Source organism: Asparagus officinalis, chromosome 7 (assembly GCF_001876935.1).
Source record: "Asparagus officinalis chromosome 7, Aspof.V1, whole genome shotgun sequence".
Classification (NCBI taxonomy): Eukaryota; Viridiplantae; Streptophyta; class Magnoliopsida; order Asparagales; family Asparagaceae; genus Asparagus; species Asparagus officinalis.
The window spans coordinates 58,281,253-58,299,347 of record NC_033800.1 but is presented as its reverse complement, the minus strand read 5'-3'; the positions used below and the strand labels follow the sequence as shown (position 1 = coordinate 58,299,347).

The following is an 18,095-nucleotide window of genomic DNA, read 5'->3' as shown; positions in this document are numbered from 1 at the left end:
TATTATATTTTAAAACGTGTCAATTGTTAATTGTCATCAAAGTAGATAATATAGAGTACTTCAGCTGTAGTTGCTTATTGTGATTTTGGACAATTGAGGATTATTTAACCTAGAGGACTTGTTTTAGTTTGTCGAGTGCATCTCCAAATACTTTGTTGCAAGTAAGGGGTCTTGAAAAACTGTTGCTCAACATCTTGCTCAAGTGCAATGAATATTGAAGAGGGCTTGAATGAAGGACAGAGTTCACAAGTTCCCATTTGGTTGCACATTGTTGAGAATATTTTACTGATATAAAAAACCCAACTGAAATCAACATGATTTTTACAGATCACATTTGATGCATATAACCAACGTTGTAAGCCAAATATCCAGTACTTGCATAGGAAACAAGGTAAACATGCAACCTCTATGACTAGTAAAAATTCTTTCATTTCCTCTTCAAGATAAAAGAAGGGGTAAAACAAATCAGGGGAAATGAATCAAAGTAGTAAAAAGTTGAAGTCTGGAGGTAAAATAGGCTAAAGAAATTCACCACAGTGCTCATATTTCATGCAGATAAGAGTGTTCTCTCACTCTCAGCCCTGGTGTCTCTCCACTGCAACACAATTCTTGAAGAAGAAAGAAAGATCATCCAAATCCTGAACCTCAAATTAATAGAATGAATCCATTAATGAGACAAATATCACAAGCAATGATTATATAACATATCGTTAAATATTGAAACTTCTCAACATTTTCTAACAAATTTTCCTTCAAAACTAAGAAACTCCTCTTACTACCAACTCAAACAGAAATAACCCTTTAGGCCACAGGCATTACTGGCAAAAAAAAAAAGGAGAGGGGGGACTTTTATTTGCACACAAGAATAAGGGTTATTGTGAATTTGCCCCTTCTTAGTATGTTGGAACTGAAGGGTCAACATTGACAGAATACGCATGAATTCCTCCAGCCACATTGAACACCTTCTTGAATCCCTGCACACATCAGAACAAACTCAATAGCCAAAATGTCGTAAAAGAAAAGTGAAACCCCAAAATATTTTGTGACCACTCATAGTCGGTTATTAATATGGCATATTCTAGAATGAAAGAATACATGTATTTGAATTTAGGGTAAATTGCAGATAACCTGATCCTGATCTAGTAGTGTTGGGAACATGGTTGATGTTACAATATCTCTTGTATTTTGATGATAACAAATCATTGTTTATCTAACATATTTTACTGCAGATTCAAGATATACATCTCAAAGCAACAATCAAGATATTAAGGCTATATCAAAGACAAGATTTCAAAGATCAAAAAGATAAAGTTAATCAAGTCACTTCGCGCTTCAAGAAGAAAATATACTTTACAAGAGTGATGTAATTTTGTCTTTTCTTTTAGAATCTTTGTACAAGCCTTGATCACACACACAACACACACTACTCACTTAGAAGATCATAGAAAATATTCTAAGTATAATCCTAAGTATAATCAACAAATGAATAACTTATTAAATTATTGAAACTATGTATAACATAGTTTCTGGCCGACCAAAGAAATATCTGGTCGATCAGATATAACTGAACCAGAAACAGAGATTCAGAAAAATCTCTGTCTGGTCGACCAGATATGGACCTGGTCGACCAGAGGCTCCAGACTCGGCCTGTCTGGTCGACCAGGCCTCAATCTGGTCGACTATACAGACTTTCTAACTGACATTTTTTCAAAATAACATGAACGTTTTATGAACGTTTTGGCAGTTATTTTTGAAATATTTTGAACTAAACTTGTGCCTATAAATAGGTGTTAAGTTCTGAAATTAAATTATAAGATTCCTTTCCATAAACTTGAGTTTTTCTTGAGTTCTTAACTCCATTTTTGAAGAGAAAAACTGAGTGTTATTTTCAGTTTTGTTCTTGATTAAAACTCCATTACTCTAGAACAAAAACCATTCCTATAGCCTATTGTAAGTCACTCACATCTACACATCAAGGCTTATAGGAAGAGAAAGAGTTGTACCATTTTGTTTCAGTTTGATAATCTCTTGAAAGAAGAGATTGTTGTGGCATTGGCAATTGAAGATTGTCAAGGTTGTACTGTTTGCTTGCGGGTTGCAAGTGCTTGCGGTTTTGCAAGTGGAAATAGTGGAGAAATCTCAAGCGAGGCTTGGGGACTGGATGTAGGTCTGGAGGACCGAACCAGTATAAATCCTTGTGTTTGCGTATGCAATTTTCTGTGATTGTCTACACATTGGTTTGATCTTTCTTACTCTTTGTGATATTATTTTATTGAAATTTAAAGTTTCCGCATTAGATTTCATAAACACTATTCAACCCCCCCTTCTAGTGTTTGAATGCCATTGCAGCGATCCTTCAATTGGTATCAGAGAGGGTTGATCAAGGATAACAATGGCTACACCATCTACATCACAGTTCAAGGAAGGACATTCTACTCAAAGACCACCACTTTTCGATGGTTCCAACTACAACTACTGGAAGTGTAGGATGAAGATCTACCTTCAATCGATAGGATTCGATCTCTGGAACATAGTGGAGTCTGATTACAACAAGCCTACTACTCCATATTCTGAATGGACATTGGTGGAAAGGACAAATGCGAATCTTGACGCCAAGGCAATGAATGCATTGTTTTGCGCAATGGATAAGAATGAATTCAACCGCGTGTCTACTTCCAACACTGCACATCAAATCTGGCACACACTTGAGGTAACCCACGAAGGAACTTCTAAGGTTAAAGACTCAAAAATTTCTGTTTTAGTGCACAGGTTTGAAATGTTCAAGATGAAAGACAACGAGACAATTGGTGAAATGTTCACAAGGTTCACCGACATCATCAACTCCCTAATTGCGTTAGGAAAGGACTATACACAAGTGGAGATGGTTAGGAAAATCCTCCGGGCTCTTACTTCGGATTGGGAAAAGAAGACTACCGCAATAGAGGAAGCCAACGACCTCTCCACATTGACAGTAGAAAATTTGATAGGGAATTTGATGGCATACGAGGTGCAACTTGAAGATCGGAAAAAGGATAATGAAGATAAGAACAAGAAGGTTCTTGCTTTCCAAGCATCTACTGATGATGAGGATTCCGATGACGAAGAAGAGTTTGAAATAATCACACGCAAATTCAGAAAATTCTTGAAGAAAGGTAAGTTCTCTTCTAGTAAATTCAAAGATACTAACAAAGTCACTTGTTTTGGTTGTAATAAGCCAGGACACTACAAGAAAGATTGTCCCCTACAACAAAAGTTAAAGTCGAAGTCTTCTAACAATTTCAACGGGTTCACAAAGAACAAGAATGAACAAGTGAAGAACAAAAAGAAGAAGGCTTTGTCGATAACATGGGATGATAGTGACCAGTCATCTTCAGATGAAGAAGAGGAAAAAGAAGATCATCAAGCGAATATGTGCTTTATGGCAAATGAATCTGATGATGATCAAGTAAGTAATCATGATGAGTTACTTGACGCATTTAACGAATTATTTTTGAAATACAAGCAACTAAATTCTTCTTTTAAAATATTAAAAAATGAAAATGAAAATTTGAATAACACTTTAGTCTCTCCTTATGCTTCACAAATAGAAGATCTTAAAGAGAAGAATAAAGAGTTATTTTCTGAAAATTACAAGTTATCTAGTCACAATCAACTTCTTAAAAAAGAATGTGATTTCTTTAAAGTTCGTATTTCAAATTTGGATGATAATGTTAAAAGTCTTAAAACCAAATATGAAACTATATTAATGAATGTAGGTAAATTTAACAAAGGAAAAGAGAATCTAGATAATCTACTTTCTTATCAATTACCTGCTAAGAGTAAACAAGGATTAGGATATGTTTCTAACTCCAGTAATGAGAAAACATACTCTTCTATGCAAAAGAAAAATTATGCTTATTTATATTCTAAATTTGTGAAAAGTAATTATCATGCACATAGTGATACATCTATGCATGCTAGTTCTAAGGTATTTTCACATAATGATAGAAAAATGCATATGAAGAAAGTTGCATGTAAGAATATTTTAAAATCCAACTACATTTGGGTTCCTAAAAATGCATGTTTAAGTGATAGAAAGATATACTTATCAAATTACAAAAAGGATATTTGTGATTCTAAAAACTATCTTTCATACAATGTAGGTAAACCAAATTCTTATTGGGTTTGGTTTCCTAAATGCTAATCTCATGGACCCAAAAGTTAAAGGGTACCAAAACATATTTCTTTTATTTTGCAGGTACCTAATAAAAGGGAAACATGGATTTTAGATAGTGGCTGTTCCAAGCACATGACCGGGAACAAGGACTTATTTTCTTCCATACAATTTAAAGATGGAGGAACTGTTACCTTCGGTGACAACAACAAGGGTCAAGTGGTAGGAATTGGAACGGTCGGTATGAACTCTAAAACTCTTATTAATAATATGTTTGATATGTTTGCTTTTGCTAGTTATTAATGAACAAGTATGTTTGCTTTTGCTTAATGAATTTTATTTTTAGCAAATATTCTTGTTATTTATCTTGGTTAACATAAGAGAAATGTTTCATAAATTTTTGAACTCATATTTTAGTTCTTCTAACCAATTCTTAAATAACTACTTGATGGTTAGTCTCTAATAACTACTTCCATGGTTATAAATAGAGAAATATTTCTTCTTAAACAACATAATACATTCAATATGACTCCCATAGAAAACTTAATTTTCATTGCAAGCTTATGTCTTCCTATTTGGATGGGAGATGTAATGGACTATGTGCATAATCTTGAAGATTTATTTGAAGTTTTAGGCCATGTTGAAGAAATATTAGGTTGTATTGAAGAAATGTATTAATTGTTTCATTATTTATTATTATCTCCCTTTCTATTCTTCTTTTTGTTAATGACAAAGGGGGAGATATATTAGAATATTGAAATATTGACAACTATTGCAATATTGAAATATTGACATGTATGCATTGTTATACAATATTAGGATTACTAATAAGTGCTATCTTTTTGTGTGTTAAATTAACATGTATGCATTGTTGCAGGGGGAGTAAGTATGTTTAATTAAAGTTTTTCAATATTATTTGTCATCATCAAAAAGGGGGAGATTGTTGGGAACATGGTTGATGTTACAATATCTCTTGTATTTTGATGATAACAAATCATTGTTTATCTAACATATTTTACTGCAGATTCAAGATATACATCTCAAAGCAACAATCAAGATATTAAGGCTATATCAAAGACAAGATTTCAAAGATCAAAAAGATGAAGTTAATCAAGTCACTTCGCGCTTCAAGAAGAAAATATACTTTACAAGAGTGATGTAATTTTGTCTTTTCTTTTAGAATCTTTGTACAAGCCTTGATCACACACACAACACACACTACTCACTTAGAAGATCATAGAAAATATTCTAAGTATAATCCTAATTTTAATCAACATATGAATAACATTTTAAACTATTGAAAATATGTATAACATAGTTTCTGGCCGACCAAAGAAATGTCTGGTCGACCAGATATAACAACCAGAAACAGAGAGTCTGAAAAATCTCTGTCTGGTCGACCAGATATGGACCTGGTCGACCAGAGGCTACAGACTTGGACAGAAAATTCCAAAATTTCTCTGTCTGGTCGACCAGGCCTCAATATGGTCGACCAGACAGTGCTACGTTTTATGAACGTTTTGGCAGTTATTTTTGAAATATTTTGAACTAAACTTGTGCCTATAAATAGGTGTTAAGTTCTGAAGAAAAACAACAAGATTCCTTTCCATAAACTTGAGTTTTTCTTGAGTTCTTAACTCCATTTTTGAAGAGAAAAACTGAGTGTTATTTTCAGTTTTGTTCTTGATTAAAACTCCATTACTCTAGAACAAAAACCATTCCTATAGCCTATTGTAAGTCACTCACATCTACACATCAAGGCTTATAGGAAGAGAAAGAGTTGTACCATTTTGTTTCAGTTTGATAATCTCTTGAAAGAAGAAATTGTTGTGGCATTGGCAATTGAAGATTGTCAAGGTTGTACTGTTTGCTTGCGGGTTACAAGTGCTTGCGGTTTTGCAAGTGGAAATAGTGGAGAAATCTCAAGCGAGGCTTGGGGACTGGATGTAGGTCTGGAGGACCGAACCAGTATAAATCCTTGTGTTTGCGTATGCAATTTTCTGTGATTGTCTACACATTGGTTTGATCTTTCTTACTCTTTGTGATATTATTTTATTGAAATTTAAAGTTTCCGCATTAGATTTCATAAACACTATTCAACCCCCCTTCTAGTGTTTGAGTGCAATTGTAGCGATCCTTCAATTGGTATCAGAGCATGGGGGGGGGGGGGGGTTGGTTTATATGAAATTCACCCTTCTCAAAATGCCAAACATAAGGGTGACAAGTTTGATAAGTGCTGATAAATTAAGTTGAAGAATGATAAGTACTATTAAAGATAGAGATGAGGGTATCTGCAATTTACTGTTGCATTTGGACAGATAACTCCCTCATATATACCTTCAATAACGTTTATCACTACTTGACTAGTTTATTAGCACCTACCAACACTCAATTTGTCAAATTGCCAAAGTTGAGTTGAAGCATGCCAATGGAGTAAATAAGAGGAGTTATCAGCAATTTATCCTTCAAATGGTATCGTTAAATAGCTTTGGATGAAAAAATACCTGAGATTGCAACCATTTTGCTACCTGTAGTGATCTTACACCATGGTGGCACTGAGACATTGGTAATAAACAGCGTAAATATGCGTTAAAGGATCATTCAGTAAAGTATGCTACCAAACTTATCATGTTGAATTTTCTTTTATTTTTAACACTTTGTTAATTGACTGCTAAGAAGATAACAGCTAAAGAGGAATGAACAACAAAGGGAAAGGGACAAGAATGGAATTTGTGAATGATAATGGTCCATTACCAGTACATAGGTATCCTTTTCAGGATCAAACTCATCTGATATCACTGATCCCCATGTTCCAAATTGACGGAGAGGAAGAACCTTAAATCCTGGCAATGAAGCTTGAGCTCTACGATGCACACAAAGAGCAAATTTTGTCAACATTTACTAAAATAAAGATGGAGGGTAAATAGCGAAAAAAGAAATGCAAGACAAAAGTAGAGGCAAAACAATGCAATGTAGAAATGAACATATAAGAGTGACCAAGTCCTGTTGAAATGGTGATTTAGCTTCATCAGAAAGATAATCTTGGCTTTCAACTGACAATTAACTGAAGAAAGATACCTACAAAGCCATTCGCAAACAATCTAACATTGTCAATAATATTTTTGTGAAGATCATAATATAATACTCAACCATAGTAGATACTGCTAAAGTTGGTTTTCTCCCTGCAGAATGATTTTTTTGGCAGCATTACATCTATTCAACAATAAAGTTATATACGTGGTACACAGTCTCTACGAAGAAGAGAAAAAGGTAACAAACATTACGAAGATAAGTTAAAAATGGTAGAGGCTGACAAAGGACTTTCATAGGGTTTTTTGTGATGCTACTAAACATATGATATTCCCCTAATTGGTCCGTATCACATGAGTTTTTTACAATATTGCTAAGCCAAAAGGAGAGAGAAAGAATTTTAATTTTCAAAAAATGAAAAAAATGAGAAAACATGATAACAGTTTTTCTCAGCTCGGCTGGTTTTCACAATGGGAAGAGAAAGAGTGCATTATGAGAAACTAAAACGTTCTCTAACACTGTATCTTTATTCCAAAACTATCTAGGTTCAGGTGATCTTCGTATAATCAATTGACGTTGATGCCTTAATAAGTTATTAATAAGAACAGAAGATACTAGCTGAAATCAGATATAGAATGCTAAGATGAGTGCAGCAATTATTGAGCTTCCATATTGTAAAAAATAAAACAAACATAGGGAAGACGGACTGAGGGAAGCTTTATATGGAACTAAGTCAACAATATGGCTACCAAGCTGTTATTTCATAATAAATAGTTTTTCTTGTGCATGTATGTATGAAGACAAGAAGTGATAGTAGTAGTACATACACTTCCTCAGGTTCCCGGACATCTATCAACTGAGCTTCCTCAATGAAGATAGGATCTTGCATTTTCGAATGCAGTTCTTCTGGTGCAATATCTTCAAGTTTAGACTCCTCCCTAGCATCATGAAACAAAACAAAAAAAAAGTTTTAGGCATTTATTATTGTCTTTTTGTTGAAAAAGAATATCTTAAAGCTTTACCTTTCAGAAAGCACTTGCAAGAGGTGCCATCCAAATTTTGTCTTACAACGCACAACTTTGTTTAAAGGAGCGCTAAATGCAGCTTCCTCAAATTCTGGCACCTGATTAGGTTTCGCCAAGATAAGGATTTAGACTTCTTAGATTTTTAGACCAGTGCATCATTACCTTGATTATTAGACGAGGGCATCATTTTAGACGAGTGCATCACTACCTTGATTTTTAGACCAGTGCAAGTTTTCCCATGTACAGTAGATCATTTAGAAAACAAAGAGGCAAAGGTTGTGAAGCATCATATGAATATCAAGAGGAACTTGGTAGGGAAACTCCAAAAATTTTGATGCAGGAATGATTATATCCTAGAGGCATTGCGTAAACCTGATTTATTATTCATACATTATAATTAGAGTAACTAAAGTAAAAGAAAACAAAATTGTAAAAGATCCATCCAGTATCTCCCTAATGCAAGTCTATGAAGCACCTCACATGTTCATGTCACGAACGCGTGTTTTTAAGAACTTTTTAGAAGCCAACAAGTTATGAGACACAATTTTCCAACAAAGCTCAAATGTCTACGACATGTTTCTCACAAATATCCAAATTAAGTAGTGTACTATATGTATACAGAAGTGTCCATGCTTCATAGCTCAGGACGTATTCGCATTACTACCATATCCTGTTTCATACAACTTCGACAAAGGAATGTATCCACATCTGATATATACCAATATTTGTATACGCAGATATATTATAGGTATTTTAATGGTACACCTATGACATATGGGAATTTACAATGTATCCCAAACTATCAAAGACATTCAATATAAAAAGGACTCTGAAATTATGATCTAGTTCATGAATGATAGGTTCACAATTTCAGATATATAGAAAGAACTGCAGAATGCCTGACCTAGTCACAATGTTGGACATATTTTAATTATCTGAAAACATAATAGTTTCCGGACAAACGCTTTTTGCTGGTTCTCCATATTACCTCACTGTTTACCATGTCCTGTCCTTTGTTATCATCTCTATAGCAGACCATTGCAATATTACCTATAGCAATCCATAGACATAAATTTTGACAAAAAAAGTGAACTAGGAGTTGCAAGTTCCCATATGCATTGAAATTGACATTACTATTGCTTTTATTGACCAAATTGAGGGTCATAAGAACATATCTTCATAATTAACACAAGAGAAAGCATGAGCACAAATATCTTTATAAAGGAAGAACAGGACCAAGATGCACCCTAGATCCAGATCTATACGGACAGTAGATAATCATGAAAAGAGAATCACACAGTTAAAGACATTACTAATTGAAACACACATGATATAGTAATCCAGTTTTATGCCTAGAGATATAGTCATACAGCTAGGGACATTATTAATAGAAACACATATGATATATTAATCCAGTTTTATGCTAAGGGATATGGAAGTCAATGATAGCTAACATGTGCATACCATTTGCCCTTTCCGAACCCACCCAAGCATCCCACCATTCTCTTTTGATGGACATATAGAGTATTCCACAGCCAAGTCACTTAAATCAACTCCTAAAATAATGAAATAAAGTCATTGGTAAACTTTAAAAGGTACCCTATATACATTAAAATAGCAACAACCCTACTATACTAATTAAGAAACACACTTAGATCAATGGAAGAACACTTTAAAAAGGTAAATGAATGAAGAAAGTTGGCTGAGGAAAGGAAAAAAAAGGTTCTGAATGCAAACATTTTCATGGGCATGTCTGTAAAATTTTGTATAATTTAGATATTTTTTTTGTCGAGTCACTAGTTCGATTATTCACAAAATGGATCCTCTTTAAGCTGCCTGTTAAATTAACATATTAACCTAGTCCTATCCGCGGTTTAGAAGACTCTACCCTATCCAAAGTTAATTGCATAAGGTTACAGTTTGCTGAAATTAAGGGCTTGTTTGGTACAAGGGTAAAGGGGGTTAAAGTGTATCCTAGTAAACTTTCTCTTAACTTATAACCATGTTTGTTATCATGTTAAAATTTTACCAAGGTTAAAAGTTTATCCTCATATAAAGTTTAACAACATATGAGGATAAACTTTAACCAACTAAATGGGTATGATAAAAAGAAAGTTTAGGCTTCGTTCATTTAACCATGTGCAATTATAAATAACCCCAAAAAAAATTTCAAAACTTACCAAAAAACCCACAAAGTAAAAAAATTATAAATATCCCCCCATAAAATAGAATATTACAAACAAATCCCAACAATTCCAAAACTACAAAAAAACCCTCAAAATTTTCAAAAATTGTAAAAACACCCTAAAAATTCAAAACATACAAACAACATTGAAAAATTTCAAACCTTACAAGAAGCCCCCTAAATTTTTGAGATCATAGAAAACACCTTGAAAATTTAAAAATTACAAAAAACACCCTCAAAAATCAAATTAAAAAATCAAACTGAAAATTTCAAATCTAAAACATTACAATGAAACTTAGGACTTGTTTGGATTGAGGGGAATAAGGGTGAAGGAAAGTTAGGGGAACCATTCACCTTGTTTGGGAACATTTAGGAGGTGAAGTTATTCACCCTAGTTCCCCTTGGTTCACCCCCTAATAGTATAAAATTTGTTACCCCCCAAAATAGGGTGTAACCAAGGGGAAGAGAACTCACTTCCCTTCCCTTCCCTTCCATTCTCTCACCTAGTTTCCCTTAAAAATTACAAACTGAAAATTACAAACTGAAATAGCCCCAAAAGTTTTGAAATTTGACGAGAACACACTAAAACTTTTAAAACTTGCAAAAAACACCATAAAAATTATAAATTTACAAGAAAAATATTTTTTCCAAACTAAAAAAATAAACTAAAAATCTAAGAATTACAAACAGCCACCTAAAAAGTTTTAAATTTGTACAAAACACCTTAAAACTTTTAAAATTTGGCAAAAACACCCTAAAGATTTTAAAACTTAAAAAAAAGCTTGAAAGTTTCAAACCTAAAACTAAACATTGAAAATCTATGAATTACAAATAACACCCTAAAATTTTAGAATTTGTAGAAAGCACCCTAAACTTTCAAAGCTACAATAAACACCCTCAAAAATTCAAACTTTACAAAAAACTCTATGAATATTTCAAACCTACAAGTAGTGCATTGAAAATCTTTGAATTACAAAATGACCCTAAAAATTTTAGAATTTACATAAAAAACCTTAAAACTTTAAAACTTAGAAAAAACACCATCATCAATCAAAAATTAAAAATCTAAGATTTTCAAATGGCCCCTATAAATTTTTTATTTGCAAAAAACACCCTAAAACTTTCAAAAGTTGCAACAAGATCCTAACATACAAAATTTTCTAGAAACTCCTTGAAAATTTTTAACCAACAAATAGTAAATTGAAAATCCAGGATTACAAACAGCCCTTTGAAAGTTTTAGATTTTGCGAAAAAGCAACATAAAACTTTCAAAAATTATAAAAAACACCTTTAAATTTTTTTGAAATTTACAGGACACAACTTGAAAAGATAAAAAATTACATAGTGGTTTTTTTTGCAATTTAAAATTTTGAGAGTGTTTTTAGCAATATTTGAAACTTTTAGGGTGATTTATGTAAACTCAATGTTTTAGGGGGATGCTTGTAATTCATTGGTTACAACATACTGGCTGTAGGTTTGAAATTCTGACGGTGTTTTTTTGTAAATTTCAGATTTAGAAGGTGTCTTTTGTAATTTTTGAAAGTTTTAGGTTTTTTCTAATTTCCAAAATTGTCAAGGGGCTGTTCGTAAACCTAATTTTCAATTCACTATATTAGGTTTGAAAATTTCAGGTTTCTCTGTAAGTTTTGAACTTTGAGGGTGTTTTTTAGGATTTTGAAAGTTTTAGGGTGTTTTCTGCAAATTTTTAAAATTTTTACGAAACTGTTTGCAGTTCTCAAAATTTCTTCATACTGTATTTGGTTCGAAAATTTTAGGCTTTTTTTTAATTTTAAGGTTTTTTGCAATTTTTGAAAGTTTTGGAGTGTTATCTACAAATCCCAAAATTTTAGAGGCCTATTTAGAAAAGTTGAAATTTTAGTGTTATTTGTATGTTATGAATTTTGAGAGTGTTTTTGTAATTTTTTTTGAATATTGTGGGTTGAGAGTAGAAGAGATCCGTTTGATGTTAAGTTTTATACTTTCAATACCAACCGAAGGAAGAACAATTTTTCAAAAATAAACTCATTTAAACTTTTTATTAAAAAAACAGACACTCCCATTTTATTTCCAGAAACCGACCCATTTCATGGTCACGTCAGCAACGTGACCATAAAGTGAGTCGGTTTTTTTAATCTCGTCTCTAAATAGTCGGGGTTGGCAACCCCGACTATTTTACACGTCCTGCTTAATATACATGCTAAATTAGTCGGGGTTAGGAACCCGACCAATTCGAAAGCCCGCTATCGAAATGGTCGGCGTTCCCAAACCCGACCATTTAGCATAGACTTTTGAAGCAAAAGTTGGCTAAGGCAAAATGGTCGAGTTTGGGAACCCGACCATTTCTTGTAGGTGCACAAAATGGTTGGGGTTCCTAACCCCGACCATTTTACAGAGCTCTTCCTCCCCACTTTCAGATGGAAAATCAAACTTCTGTTAGTACATATCAATCCACCAACTAATGGTACACATTTATCAATCTACAATACAATCACAATCACAAATATAACACATACCAATCCATAATCGCAAACATTCATTTCACTTACTAAAAATTCATATTCAATCGAATACATACCATGCAATTCACATACTAATAATCAATACTCAATCGGATACATAATATTCAGTTTCAAACGCATACATACCATGCAATTCACATACTAATAATCAATACTCAATCGGATACATAATATTCAGTTTCAAACGCAAAAAATCCTATCAAGTATATCGAAACTTATAATATTCAGTTTCAAACGCAAAAAATCCTATCAAGTATATCGAAACTTAACAAATATTTACAACTCCTTTTCCTCTCCCTCTTCCTCTCCCTCTCCCTCTTCTTCCTCTCCCCCTTCCCCGTTCATCTCGATGTGAGCTCGGATGAGATCCTCGTCCGGTTGTGTGTGAAGTTGGGAGTGCATGACATCCTCGTCGATTCGAACCGGCTGTGAACACTATCAATTATATCATCGGGCTTTAGTTCAAGCTTTTTCTTTAATTTTGGCATAATCAACCGAGCTATGTAAGAGGCAGATGCACCACTGTGATCTCTCTCGAACATTAGATTGTTACATGTGTGAACACTGTAGTATTTTGTGATCCTAAAATACTCATTATGTTTCTTTCCGGCAAATGCATATAACTTCCAAGGACATGTGTAATTAGATTCATTCCCCTCTGCCCGACCTTGCTTTTGTGTATTCATAAAACAAATTGCCTCATAACTTGTGCGATTACTTTTAATTTGTTTAAATTTGACTAACTTTTTGTTTGAGTAATCACGAATAGCATTAACTAATTGGTCTTTAGTCTTGAATAATTCACCAACTCTGAAAGGGACCTCCTCATCATCTCCTCTATTAGATGAACTTTCGCCAATGCGCATATCATGTACTGTGGAAGAACAAACTGACTCATCATCCTCAAACTCGTCGGGGGCTAGTTCTTTGTACTCAACATATTCATTATTAACATAAGCTTCATCTGGCCAATCCGGATTCTCTTCCTCATCTTTACCTACAAATTACATGGTGTCAATTGGTGCACTATCTTCATCTTCACCATCAGAGGCGTCGCTTCTTTCATCCTCTTCATATGAAGGTGCACCACTGTGATATTGAAGTTGAGTCCGCTCCATTCCACTCGAAGAAAAAAGAAAGCCTTCAGACTCAACTCTCAAATCTAACATGCGTGAGAATTCTCCTGGATGGTTGAATATTTGGCCCGTACCATGTGGCACCGTTTCAATAAACAATTCTATCGTTGGTTATGACTTAAACAAAATACTCAGTGAATGATCGTTTGAGATCTTAACTGCGGATGTTCTATCATAAGTTATCGCCCAATTGCATATTATTTTTAGTCGATACTCTCGTGGGTCAATTGTCGTAACTCGATGCAATTCATTAATCAAGTTAATGTAACTATATGATTCTGATATCATTAACGGGATTGCTACCCCTCCGACATATATTGGCATATTATTCATTCCATAATTAATCGTTCCATCATAAGAGCAAGCAATAAAAATCATATTGTTCAACCTATGAAAACAAAATTATATCATTTAAATACAAAATATTTAAAAAATATTATCAATTACAACCCTAAACCCAAATTACAACCTTAAACCCCAATTACAACCGTAAACCACTAAATCCTAAACACTAAAATTGACCCCCAAATTCAAAACCCTAAAATTGAGTATTCTATGCCCCAAATGTTTAATTTCAACTACAACAAGAATAATTTTTCTAAATAAACCACTACAAATAGAGTTCAAATCCTAGAAATTCGTTTTTGAGAAAAAAACCCCTAGATTTTCTACATGTTAAAATAGGAGAGAATATAGAGAAATTACCTGGTAGATCTTTCACTATGAAATTCAAACGAAAATTGAGGTTAAAATCTGAGATCGATGGCTCAAACAGAGTTTGGGAGGAGGACAACGACGAAAATGAGAGGAGAGCGGCGGCTAGAAACGAATAAGGGGCTTGGGAGATGAAGTCGTCGCCTTTATATAGGGGGCGGACCCAGGTAATAAATAGTCGGGGTTCACAACCCTAACTATTGTCCCTTAGCCGTTTTTAGCTCTACTCGGCGACTGGATCAGAAGTCTCTGCTAATGGCCGGGATTGGGAACCCCGACCATTTAGATAGCATGCTTTCGACTTGGTCGGGGTTTCCAACACCGACCAATTAGACAGCGTGCTAAATTAGTCGGGGTTACCAACCCCGACCAATTTAGCCTGTATATTAATCAGGACGTGCAAAATAATCGGGATTAGCAACCCTGGCTATTTAGAGGTGAGATTAAAAAAACCCGACCCATTTCGTGGCCACGCTGCTGACGTTACCACGAAATGGGTCGGTTTCTGGAAATAAAATGGGAGTGGGTCTGTTTTTTTAATAAAAAATTTAAATGAGTTTATTTTGAAAAATTGTTCACCCTAGGAATGTTCCCCCGCTAATTTTTCTAGGATAATAATTACCATGTTAAAGTTTAACCCTAATTTCTTTAACCTTATAACAAAACCCTAAAGCTACTTTATTTATCTACAAAACACTTTCAACACCTAAATTTAACTAGGCTGAATTCAAGAAAATAAAATCATAAAGGAAGAAAACCATCAAAAATCAAAACCTTCTGAAATCCTCTTCTGCAACTCTGTCAGCATCTTTACATCATCCTGCCCAACAAGCAAATGCTGCACCAAAATCTCCTTATTCCCTCCATCACTCCTCCCAGAACTAAACATAACTACAAATAAACAAACAAAAACCCATTTCAAAATTTACAAAATCAAGCAAAATTAGTCATGGGTTTGTGGTGAAATGACCAAACCTTTTCCCTGCGGCCTTGGGTTGCTGCCCACCATAGATGATGGGGTCCGCTGGCAGAAAGGGGGAGTTTGTGGGGCTGAGATAGGCGTGGACACTAATTTTGGGGGAAAAGAAGGGAATGGAGATCTGAAGGAAGAAAGAACTGGGAGCCTTAGATTTGAGAAGAAGGTTACAGGATACGAGAGCGAAGACGTCCTCAGCATCCTTTTGAGGGTAAATTGGCGAAGAAGATTTTGCTAGCGGCGATATCGTGAAATATCAAATAAAATTGATAGGGGGTTGTTTTGTAATTATACCATTTATTTAAGCTATTGCTACTTTTTATTTTACCCTTCAAATTATACACAGTTGCCTTATCTTTCAATCTTCCTTCAACTTTGAAAGATTTTTTAATTGGAATCAAAGACGGTTCCAGAAATTTTTTCTCATCATGGCACTTACAGAAGTATACATATATAAGATTATAGTTTAAATAATATAAATTTTATTAGTATGAAAACTTATCTATAGTACAATCATGAGGATCTCAGCACATAATATTTTTTATCATGATCATCATATCAATTTGTTGATCGTTTTATTTTCATAAAACAATTTATAAAATGCTACTAAGTTTCAACAACAGCTTTTTGTAATTGTTCCCAATATAGGGACACAAAATAAGTTGTAGATAAATTATAACATTTTTGCAATTTTTTTGAGGGGGTGCATAACCTCACGGCCTTCCATGTACATCGTGGTTTGTTAGAATATTATGATAACTAGTTTGATTGCACGTGCAATGCATGTGGTAATTTTTTAAATTTATTATTTTATTATTGATTCATTTTATTAAGATTTCTTTAATTTAAACCATGTATCAAAAATATGGATAGAATTTAAAAATTCAAAAGGATTGAATAATGAAATTGCATTTTTTTTCTTTAATCCTACTTATTTCTATCTTCTCAAAACAATTGATAGTCATGCAATAAACAATAGAGATACTATAAGTATCTCTCTTTATCATTGGATATTTTGAGCTTTAATGGTTTTAAATTTCTTTCTAGCGGTAAGCTACTTATACCTATTACGAGCGTGAGATTTTCTGATTACATGTTTATGAAATTCATCGAATCAAAGTAAACTGCAAGATTCTTAAAAATTGCGAAGATAGTATAGAGCAAGAATTTTTGAGAAGGCAAAGAATCAAAGAATCATACTCTTAAAATAGTAGTTCTATCTTTGATAAAATCAATTGCAGATGAAACCATGTTAGACCCTAGAGGGGGGGTAATTAGGGTCTTATGCTAATCTAATCCGATTAAATGCCAATTAAAACTAATTAATAAGTTATCCTAGCAAGTATGAAATACAATAATATTTGTAAGCTAGGATAAGCAATGTAAACAATAAGATATATCCTATATGATGAAATATATATGCAAGGATATATAAACTAACACAAGATAATATATCCTACCAAGAAGATATACAATATGATATATGTAAGGATAAGATATGAAAACAAGAATAAGAACGCCAATGCAATCACAAACAAAACGATATGTTTACGAGGTTCGGTCCCCACGACCTACGTCCCCGCTCCTCACCTCGATGAGATCTCCACTATCACAACCGGGTTTTCTACGTTCACCCGAACAACGTTTACACCTCACAATACAATCACTATGTAATCACACCTCACACACTAAGTGTTGGTCCTAGCCCGTGTCCTCCTCCTCAAGTGCTCGATTACAACCTCTCCCTAGGCACGTCAACCGACGCCACTCCTCTTGGATTTGACCCCGTCTCTCACCACACACTTCTCTCGGTGTACAAGTGTATTACAAGTGAATCCTCACAATAAGCACAATATAAATCAAATGATTTGTTCTCTAAACAAGGTGAGAACTCAATTAAGCACAACTCTAAGTCACTAATCTCACAACCCAAAATTATATTATGAATGTAAATACAATAAGCTCAATAGGTTGTGTGTGAACAAAGAGATAATAAAATCAACTAAACTCAATATGAACACTAGCTTAATAAAAAGATAATCAAACAATATAAAATATGAAGCTAGATTGAGTTTAGAAAACTTCTCAATAGATCAAGAGTGGAAGGAGAAGAGTTGGATGCTCAAACACCAATAGATGATCTCCTCAAGCTCTTGTGGAAGTGATTCACAAAACCAAAACACTCAAATGCTTAAAAGCTTATAAACACACTTAAACCAAACATAAACCCTTGAACAAAACTTGTAAACTTCTTAAAAACTTTTCTCTTATTGTTCTTGTTAGATGGGAGAGGTAAATGCAATGGGGTATTTATAACAACCCAAGACATCAGCCAAAACCCAAACCAAACATAAACC

At 33.8% G+C, this 18,095-nt stretch overlaps 1 protein-coding gene across 3 annotated transcripts; it reads right to left on the bottom strand.

Annotated features, from left to right (window-relative positions):
* Positions 651–15,999, bottom strand: LOC109849142 (rhodanese-like/PpiC domain-containing protein 12, chloroplastic). 3 transcript variants are annotated; one of them, XM_020418952.1, is made up of 8 exons: positions 15,738–15,991; positions 15,537–15,653; positions 9,673–9,764; positions 8,206–8,306; positions 8,011–8,121; positions 6,908–7,016; positions 6,658–6,708; positions 651–974 (listed from the first exon to the last, which is right to left on the bottom strand). In XM_020418952.1, exons 1-8 carry the CDS (start codon positions 15,937–15,939, stop codon positions 894–896), a joined length of 864 nt encoding a protein of 287 aa, XP_020274541.1. In that variant the 5' UTR covers positions 15,940–15,991; the 3' UTR covers positions 651–893. The 3 variants fall into 3 exon arrangements, with proteins under 3 accessions (XP_020274541.1, XP_020274542.1, XP_020274543.1); XM_020418953.1 differs by lacking the exon at positions 6,658–6,708 and having other exon boundaries at positions 15,738–15,992; XM_020418954.1 differs by lacking the exons at positions 651–974; positions 6,658–6,708; positions 6,908–7,016 and adding an exon at positions 7,023–7,231 and having other exon boundaries at positions 15,738–15,999.

Excerpts from the sequence above, each read along its gene's own strand:
- LOC109849142 (XM_020418952.1), bottom strand. The coding sequence starts at position 15,939 with ATGCTGAGGACGTCTTCGCTCTCGTATCCTGTAACCTTCTTCTCAAAT. Across the intron at positions 9,765-15,536 it reads GCAGAAGAGGATTTCAGAAG|GAGTTGATTTAAGTGACTTG; the intron begins GTTTTGATTTTT and ends TCATTATTTTAG. Across the intron at positions 7,017-8,010 it reads GTCCGGGAACCTGAGGAAGT|AGCTCAAGCTTCATTGCCAG; the intron begins GTATGTACTACT and ends TGTGCATCGTAG.